The sequence below is a fragment of the Siphateles boraxobius genome, unplaced genomic scaffold (genome assembly GCF_051911475.1).
Source record: "Siphateles boraxobius isolate OS27281-9 unplaced genomic scaffold, OSU_SipBor_1 114, whole genome shotgun sequence".
Lineage (NCBI taxonomy): Eukaryota > Metazoa > Chordata > Actinopteri > Cypriniformes > Leuciscidae > Siphateles > Siphateles boraxobius.
This window is the reverse complement of record NW_027508716.1, coordinates 82,501-92,799: the sequence shown is the minus strand read 5'-3', so window position 1 is coordinate 92,799 and position 10,299 is coordinate 82,501. Positions and strand designations below refer to the sequence as shown.

Sequence of the window (10,299 nt, the reverse complement as noted above, 5' to 3'; positions counted from 1 at the left end):
GTCTGAATGAGTTTTGGTGGTGAGATTAACCAAAATTCAACTTAGTGATGATTTTTAAAAATGTGGCTTAATTATTGAACAATGCTCTTTAGCAATTGAGAAAAACTGTAAAGTTTATGGCACGCAAAACTCGGGCATGAAAATTATCTCTGAGTTTCCCAGAAGTAGCCTATATTGAGAGTCTATTCATCTGCAATTTCCAACTAGGAAACTTGTATTCATGATAATTCTAATGTGACAGTTTAATCAATACATAAAAAATAGAAGCATGAAAACCAATCAAATCCACAGATAGAAACGCTTTTGTTTGTTGACAGAGTGAATGCAGACTGTTCTTGAGTACGACACACACTCTCCCTCACACACACACACACACACACACACACATTCCAGAAATTGTGTACGACATGCAATTGCATTATAAAGCTTTGCTTGTCTAATGGCTTCGGCTGCTGCTTCAATATCCTAAACATTATTTGTGCGTTTGTTAAATGATGTCACTAATTCCTCTAATTAACAGTAATGAGTCCATGGCTCTCGTTATGACTTGAGCTTCATATGGAATGGCGTTTAGAGGTAATGACCCTCATCCGCGGACGCCAGTAAATTACAGTTTCCTCTCATCTTTGCATTTGCTAAATAGGAAAATTGACTTCCTTGTCCGGTTTCTGGAGAGCCGAGGAGAATCCCCTGATGAACGTCTCGCCCGGATCAGAACCGGATCAGAACCGGATCACAGTGAACCGGCTCGACCCAGAGATCCAGTCGCATCAGAACCAGGCGTCTTCACACAGTAGGCTACATATAAATAATACAAAGATTGAACTAATTAACCAAGTATACATTTAAGTAATATGCAAAACTACATTTTAAATAATAAATTGAGTAGAACAAATACATTTTGATTTAAATAAAAATATTTGATAAAAATAAATTACATTTGTAAAATATATAAATAATATCAAAATTAAACTAATTAATTAAATACACAAATACATTTTAATAAAACATTTATTAAAATAAATACATTTTTTATTTAAATAAACTGGCATCAACAAAAGATGCCAGATGAGCGGATGGAAATTATGTTTTTGGTGGAAAAAACCTTGACATCAAATTTCTTTCCTTCATCATTTCTCAGGAATGAAAGCATAATAAAGGTGTGTGTGTAAGAGTGTGTGTGTGTGAGGATCAGGGCTGGTTAGTTGAGCTCAGATAATCGTGTCGAGTTCCTCCGTTCCTGCAGGCGAGACTGGAACCAGGACACAAATATCAGTTTCCCACAATCACACGTTTCATTCCTCGATGTTCCTGTGTTTCCCTTCACACACACTCCTCATGAGATTCCTCTCACCTTTAAAACACAATCTGTGTGTGTTGATCATATCCTGCAGTGACGGAGCTTTCAGGTCAAGATCTCACAGAAGCTTCAGGACATCAGGAACAAACGTTTCTCTCGCTTTGTATGATCAGAAAGAGAGTGTGTGTGATCTCATCCTTCTAAAGTAACATGTGAAGCTCGGAGCGATTCCCACGACACACGAGCACGTCATACACACGTACGACCCACATACACACACACACACACACACACACACGCCTCGGCCTCGAGACCAACACACTGGAGTATTGCTGATGTTAGACTCAGATTGAACAGCGACGGAACGCTTTATTGCCTCGTCTGAAGATGATCTCAGGGCAAAAACAGCGGATGTGAAAGTGAGGAAAGCATTCGAACATTCCTGAATTATTACCCAGAATGCAGCTGTCGAAACACACTGACGGTGCGGTCGTTTTCAGGCGGAGAGTAAATCTAATGTTCTTTTCCTGCAATAAAGATATTTTGAAACAGGAACCTGTGATGTGTTCTCAGCTCAACATCATTCATCACGTGACACTTTAACTGGATTCATCTCTGGGGTCAAAGGTGAAGGAGATCAAATGATTGACAGTTCAAGGTGTGATTTGGTCACGTGATGCGTTTTAAGCAGCGTCCGGGTCAATAACGACCCACAATCACACCTGAATGCAAACTAATGGGTTATTATTGTGATTTCTGAACTCGACGAGCGTCGGATGTTGCTGCTGATTCTGTGATTGGTCGAGAGCTTCTGTGGCGTTTTGTTAAATTGATCCAAATACGGATTAGTTTGACTAATGTGTTCAGGGCTCTCAAGTTCTCAAGAAGACAGGCAAGAGTGACACACACACACACACACACAAATTCTTGAAGCTCCGCCCTCTGTGCCGGGAGCAGCAGCTCATTTGCATTTAAAGTGACACACACGAAACAATGCGTTTTTACCGACCCTCAAAAAGGGACAACTTTAACATGCTATAAAAAATGATCTGTGGGGCTAAAACTTCACATACACACTCGGGGACAACAGAGACTTATTTTACATCTTGTAAAATGTGGCATTATACCACCGCTTTAAGATTTTACAGTTCAGCATGCAGGCTGATGTCTATAAATCATTACTGTACTGAACACAGCAGAATATCATTCATTAATATAAACCTCAGGAATGTTCCCTTATTAAACAGAAACACAGCCCCTCTGAAATGTTCATCATTAGCCGTAATGAAGACATGGAGAGCTTCCTCAGATGCTCAGTGTGACGGAGCGGATGCTCCCGGCCGGGATCCCGGCGTCTGCAGCTTCTCCTCGGATGCGGAAGATCACGCGTGTGCTGGACGGGATCGTTGCCGTGGCGATAAGCGGTTTCCCGAGCCAGCCCTGAGCTCCTCGCTTGTACATGGAGACGGTGACCTGCAAACACACACACACACACACACACCCTGGATATAAGAGACTCGTGCCTTGTCAAATACACACACTTTCAGTCTGTACATTGACCACTCGTTTACTTGCATGACGTATTTCCTCTATTTGGCCCAAGTAGACTGCAAGTGTGTGTACAACTTTTGATTACTTGATGGGACACACATAGTTTTGCAAAAAAAGCAAGTGTTGACATAGCTTTTATTTATTATATTTTCAATACTTTGCATTTTAAAATAAACTTCTACATGTCTGTTCAGTAGTTGCTATGTAACTAACAAGTTGTAACTAACAACTAATTAAGTGATAAAAACAGTTGCAAATGTTGTACAAAATAGGCCTATACACACCTTCATCTTTGCACCAATAAAATGTGCAACACTTTATGTTTTTACTACCAAATTATATGCATTTAATTAATTTAAATTGCAGTGGAATGATTTCCTCGACATGAGTTCCCGAACATAATGCATGATGGGATACGCTCTGAAGCTGTGTTGGAGATAGTGTGTGTCCAGACCAAGAGCACAAGTGTGTGTAACACCGAGTCTGCCGTGACCCCTGTGGACACGCGTGACCTTCACCTGGGTCAGTCTGTCACGTGTCGTCTGACGCGCACTAAACACACACAGCGAACGCTGAAGCGAAGTCGTTCGTGTAAGTTGTGGAGTAAAGGATATTCAGTCATGATCTTCTTCACATAATGGAGGAAAAACACTCGAGTATCAAAGACGAGGCCGGTTTGAAAAGCAGATCTGTGGATTACACTCATGAGTCCCGTCGCTCGTCTCCGCGGCCGTGTGTGTGTGAGTGTGTGTCACACAATGGCCATTTAATGAGATTCAAACATCCACAGATAATAGACGCGTCGATCCGAAGGAGTATTTCCAGCCTCACAGGATTAAAACCATTCTCTTTTCATGGCTTGATTTTCTTTCATTCTTGCTGCCCACAATCTTTCAATTATGTTTTTTCTGGCCATCCATTCTCTCTTCTGAGGGGAAGTAAATTGGCGAAGGGTTTGTTAATGGAGGCAGAGATCAGCGTTCGCTGTGTGTTAAAGCTCTTTTAACATGACAAAACACACGTGTGTGTGTGTGTGTGTGTGTGTGTGTGTGTGTTGTTTTAATATTGGCCTCCCTATGCAGCTAACCCACATGTAAACACCCTGTAATACACACACTGCACACTCGTCTTGTTTTCCAGCTCTAATATCTACACATTCTCAAACCCGGGCCGTGTGCGCGAGCGCTGGACTCGAGACCGACGACTCTCTTCAGGCTCAACTCATGCCGGAGTGAATTTGACCTCACAAACATTCGTAATGGCATTAGACGAGCCGCACACACACGACTGCTGCGCTGTAACTCCATTTAGCAGCCAAATCGGGTTTACAGACCTTATTGATGCCCAGTGTTATTAAGTGTGATTATCAAAACAACAGACAATGAGCCGAGTGTCCACTAACAGGTTTATCTCTGAGCACAACAGATGGAGAAGCTCTGCAGAACGAGGACCTGCAGATAAAGACCATTTCAGATAAATATCAAAGCACAAGTTCTGATAAAATCCTGGCTAATCGCATTTTACAGCAAATGAGGGATTTAAGGAGAGCGACAGATTTTATTGGCAATCAGGAAGTACACGTTCATTATAGTGCCTAATTTCTAGCAAAAACACTCCACACGCCTGACACCGGTCAAACCCAGCAGTAGATTCACTTACAAAGCACTGGTTAGTGTGTGCAGAGCCGTCTACGGAGAGCCTGGCCACTCCCTATTAACTCCTATTGTACCGGATTCTGGTTGTAGTTCCACCAGAGTTCCACTGGGGGGCGATCGTCCCAGTGCAAAATGAATGGGAGTCTATGGGGTTAGACGGCTAAATGTGTCTCGTTCACCCGATTGCCGTTGAGAAATCTCAGATTTGATTGTAGGTTTTTCAAGTTCAACATGGGTTATAGATCGAAAGTTGAATGAACGAGTACTTATGTCCTTTTGATTTCTTACAGGTTGAGTTGTTCTTGCCCATAACCCGCTAGCATTCTGCTAATGAACGCTGATTGGTCAGTGAAGGACTGATTACGACCAGAGAAACCGCTTGATGGCATCGTGGCATCTGAAACGGGACCAGAATGTGTGTGTGTATTGGTGTACAACAAAACTTCTAGCACGTGTATTTGCCTGTGCTCTCAGGAATGCTCTCAGTGAGCAAGTGCAGTGAGTTTGCTTCTTTCTACTCTGAGAAATCAATAATATCAGAAAGGTAATCAGCTCATCCTTGAGTTGTGCTGGGGTCAGACAGATCAGACAACAGCACGAGAAAGTAGTCACTATGTCTGATTTCGAAGAAATTGATGGCAAAATTTTGGAAGAAACCGTACAACACCTAAAAACATCAACCTGCGCCCTTGACGCACTTCCCATATCTTTTTTCAAAAATGTGTTACACAGCTTAGAAGCAGATCTCCTAGAAGTGGTAAATGCCTCACTTCTCTCTGGGAGTTTTCCGACCTCCCTGAAAACTGCTGTTGTCAAGCCCCTCCTGAAAAAGAGCAATCTGGATAAGACCATATTAAACAACTATAGACCGATCTCAAATCTTCCTTTCATAGGCAAGATCATTGAAAAAGTTGTCTTCAATCAGCTGAACAAATTCTTAAGCTCGAATGGATACTTTGACCATTTTCAATCTGGTTTCCGACCGCACCACAGTACAGAGACCGCGCTCATAAAGATAATAAATGATATTCGCTTAAATACTGATACAGGCAAATTATCAGTGCTGGTACTACTCGACCTCAGTGCTGCATTTGACACTGTCGATCACAAAATACTTCTTGACAGGCTGGAAAACTGGGTCGGGCTTTCTGGGATAGTCCTAAAATGGTTCAGGTCATAATTGGTAGGGAGAGGTTATTATGTGAGTATAGGAGACCATAAGTCTGAGTGGACACCCATGACATGCTGAGTCCCTCAAGGCTCAATTCTTGCGCCACTCCTATTCAACCTGTACATGCTCCCAATGAGCCAAATAATGAGAAAGAACCAAATCGCTTACCACAGCTATGCAGACGACACACAGCTCTACTTACACACACACACACACACACACACGCACACACGCACGCACACACGCACACACACACACACACACTACTTACACACACACAAACACATACACACACACACACACACACACACACACACACAGCTCTACTTATCCCTATCGCCTAACGATTACAGCCCCTTTGCCAATGCATTGATGAAGTAAACAATTGGATGTGCCAAAACTTTCTTCAGTTAAACAAAGACAAAACTGAAGTCATTGCGTTTGGAAACAAAGATGAAGTTCTCAAGGTGAACGCATACCTTCAGTCTAGGGGTCAAACAACTAAAAATCAAGTCAGGAATCTGTGTGTGTCTCTAGAGTCAGACCTTAGTTTCAGTAGTCATGCCAAAGCAATAACTAAATCAGCATACTATCACCTGAAAAACATTGCAAGAATTAGATGCTTTGTTTCCAGTCAAGACTTAGAGAAACTTGAGCATGCTTTCATCACCAGCAGGGTGGATTATTGTAATGGACTCCTCACTGGCCTTCCCAAAAACACCATAAGACAGTTGCAGCTCATACAGAACGCTGAGCAGAACCAGAACATATGAACACATCACACCAGTCCTCAGGTCTTTACACTGGCTCCCAGTTACATATAGGATTGATTTTAAAGTATTATTACTGGTATTGTTAGCTGCTATACTGGAACCAGCTTCCAGAAGAGATCAGATGTGCTCCTACAGTCACATTCAAATCCAGACTCAAAACACTTCTGTTTAGCTGTGCATTTACTGAATGAGCACTGTACCACTGTTCGTCCGACTGTTCGTACTGTATTTTATTTTGTTTTAATTTTTCTGATTTCTTTTGATTATTTCTGTATTTTATCTTTTACTCTAAACTGTTTTAATGGTTCTGATTTCCTTTGATTATTTTAATTTCTTCTATGTAAAGCACTTTGAATTACCATTGTGTATGAAATGTGCTATATAAATAAACTTGCCTTGCGTCAGATGTGTTGTTGATGCCTCGAGAGAAAAGCACCAAAGTGACTGAAGGACTGCCGTAAAGCAGTATCTCTGGCTGTATGTGTATGACGTCATTGACATTTTAAAAGACTTTTTAAAGCAAATAAGTATAACCTAAAATTTAAGAAATTAAAAAATCTAACACCCAGCAATGAGTAACTTCTTTGCATCTGCTTTCGAATACAACATTTAAATTACTAGACAAAAAATTATATCCTGAGAAAAGTGGATTTTGAGGGGTATAGCTCCACTGACCTCCATTCCTTCTGGACTCGTCCTGTGAGCGCCCTCATATGGAGCCAGAGTGGAACTGCAACCAGTTCAGAAGCCGGAAGTTTACTGAGTGACAGTTCTCCCCTTATTAGACAATCTCTGGTATGGGTCAGTTAGCTTAGCAGTTAGCAGCTAATTATCTGCTGGCAAAAAGCCTATTTTTCTGAGATGGTCCTCACTGCAGAACATGAAATCCACGGGGAGGAGTCGGATCCAGATCCAACTCCTCCCACCTTACATATACCTAAACCTACCCATCTCCACCCCCTGATCCCTAAACCCTCCCCTAAACCTACCCATCTCCGCCCCCTAATCCCTAACCCCCCCCTAAACCTACCCATCTCCGCCCCCTGATCCCTAAACCCTCCCCTAAACCTACCCATCTCCGCCCCCTAATCCCTGTAACAATAGTGATTGTTTAGCATGTTAGGAATGTTCTATGATGCGAATCCTTGGTAATATTGTGGTCGCAGGACGGACCGTTGAGTAGGTGACACACAGAGGCTCGCACGTTATGCGGTTACACCATTAAGTCTCTATGTATGTGTATAAGTTTATTTGCTTAATAAACCACCACCCGTTGGGTGTTAAACAAGATATTCTGGAGTCTGTGAGTATAAAGCCCAGAATATAACAATCCCTAAACCCTCCCCTAAACCTACCCATCTCCACCCCCTGATCCCTAAACCCTCCCCTAAACCTACCCATCTCCGCCCCCTAATCCCTAAACCCTCCCCTAAACCTACCCATCTCCACCCCCTGATCCCTAAACCCTCCCCTAAACCTACCCATCTCCGCCCCCTGATCCCTAAACCCTCCCCTAAACCTACCCATCTCCGCCCCCTGATCCCTAAACCCTCCCCTAAACCTACCCATCTCCGCCCCCTAATCCCTAAACCCTCCCCTAAACCTACCCATCTCCACCCCCTGATCCCTAAACCCTCCCCTAAACCTACCCATCTCCACCCCCTGATCCCTAAACCCTCCCCTAAACCTACCCATCTCCGCCCCCTAATCCCTAAACCCTCCCCTAAACCTACCCATCTCCGCCCCCTAATCCTAAACCCTCCCCTAAACCTACCCATCTCCGCCCCCTGATCCCTAAACCCTCCCCTAAACCTACCCATCTCCGCCCCCTGATCCCTAACCCCCCCTAAACCTACCCATCTCCGCCCCCTGATCCCTAAACCCTCCCCTAAACCTACCCATCTCCGCCCCCTAATCCCTAAACCCTCCCCTAAACCTACCCATCTCCGCCCCCTAATCCCTAAACCCTCCCCTAAACCTACCCATCTCCGCCCCTTGGATCTTGATACGACTCCTCCCCGTGGATCTCATGCACGGGAGATCCGGGACGATTGAAACGTGGGACGGATGAAACATTGAGATTTTCTTGAAAACCACTCACGTTATGTAGGTAAAATTTCGTCAGCACGTACAGCACGCAATGCCTATCAGACCCGCGAAAACATTTCTTCTTTACGTCTTGCCGTTTTAAAGTTAGAGCCGGAAAGCTGTTTTTGAGTGTGGTTAGTGAAATCTTTTGTGCGGTAGGCCTACTCTTTTTTGACTGACAAGTTATATTTATTGTTTCATGTGCCATTGTAATAATAATAATATGGCAGGTGTATTAGTACTGTATCACACCCTTAAGTGTATAATATCAGAGTTTTTTAGTTTACGGACAAAACAGGTTTAAATGGCTGGAAGCGCTGTCGGGACGATTGAAACAGCGACTCGTGCCAGTTAAACCTGGTCATAGGAAAACACTCAATATGACTAAATCACTCAATATGACTCAAGGAATAAATGTAAGAATTAATTGTAAACGGATTTGTCTGTCTTCTTCAAAATAGCCTATTAGAAAGATTACGCAAAATGCACAAAGGCTTATCGCCGATTGTTTATTGGGCGACAGAACAAAAATGTTAATATGAACTTTAAAATGAAAATAAAGGACAAAATATGTTTGTAACAATATGTACATAAGTTACTTGTCAGGTATTGTTCATAAAAACAAGAATTAGATGAATAGTTACCGTTTAAACTGTTATGTTTCATCCGTCCCACCCCTGTGTTTAAATCGTGCTTAAATCATTCTATGTTTCTACCGAATAACACATGATACTAAGAGAACACATATGTGAGTTGTTGATCACACACACACAAAAAAATCTATCTGTAACCTTATCTTAGAAAACGACGTTTATCTGAAAAGTGTTTAAACCGTCCCGGCTCTCGCCTACTGCATTGAGGTGCTACTGATTTTTCTGGTTCTGACAACAACATTCAGTCAAGCAACACATCAGTATTCAATTTAAGGTCATTTTTAGAGACTCCAGAAACATCTCCAACACTTCACCTGTGATCACAAATCTGTTCATACATTTACTTCCATTTTCCCGCTTTACTGTAAATGACTAACAAACTCACAAGTGGGTAAAACTGATATCTTCAGATAAACGAGAGACACGACGAGACCATAAACCTGTCGAAAGCGACACGTTTCCCCATCGTCATCGTCATCATCATCATCATCATCATCATCCTCTTCGTCATCATCATCATCTTCGTCATCATACTCCACAGAACGCGCCTCATCTGCATAATGAAGGGACTCAAGCTCAACTTCTCAAGTTCCTGCTGTGAATGCAAAGCGATCCGACGAGGCTAATGAAACCAAATGAAAAGCGTTAATATTAATTGACTGAACACACAGATAATCTGAGCGTCCGCTCGTAGTTCTGAACCGCCATTACGATCGAGTGCAGCGCTTCAATTTGCAAGTTCACCAACAAAACTTCACAATCGGTCAGTTGGCGGATGATCAAGTGTGTGCCGACAATAATAAAAACGATCAAAAAACAGTGAAAGGACATAATCATCCTCCTTCAGACAAATATATTCAAAATATGCATAACATAATCTGACCTCGATTATACATTATCTTCACATTCACACTCGTGTTGGATCTGCGATGTAAATGCGGATCTTGATTTCCTGAAGCGCTGTTGAAGAGGAACATTCACAGCTTCGGGATGAAGAGATAATCACACAAACTCGGATCGGAAACATGAGCAGTTTCAGTTTAAAACACTTTATAGAGATTTATAGACACCATCTATTTTATAGACACCAGAATAGAGATTTCAGTGC

The 10,299-nt window shown here is 42.4% G+C and overlaps 1 protein-coding gene across 4 annotated transcripts in view; it reads right to left on the bottom strand.

Moving 5' to 3' along the window:
• Positions 1–995: 995 nt before the first annotated feature.
• The window catches only part of cpxm2 (carboxypeptidase X (M14 family), member 2), an 81,430-nt gene continuing 72,126 nt past the window's right edge, over positions 996–10,299 (bottom strand). For 3 of the 4 annotated variants that reach the window (XM_077199719.1, XM_077199729.1, XM_077199737.1), the window contains exon 7: positions 996–2,773. In XM_077199719.1, the coding sequence (XP_077055834.1) occupies positions 2,606–2,773 (168 nt within the window). In that variant the 3' untranslated portion in view covers positions 996–2,605. The remainder of the gene's footprint in view (positions 2,774–10,299) is intronic. The other variant, XM_077199746.1, reaches the window with a different exon arrangement.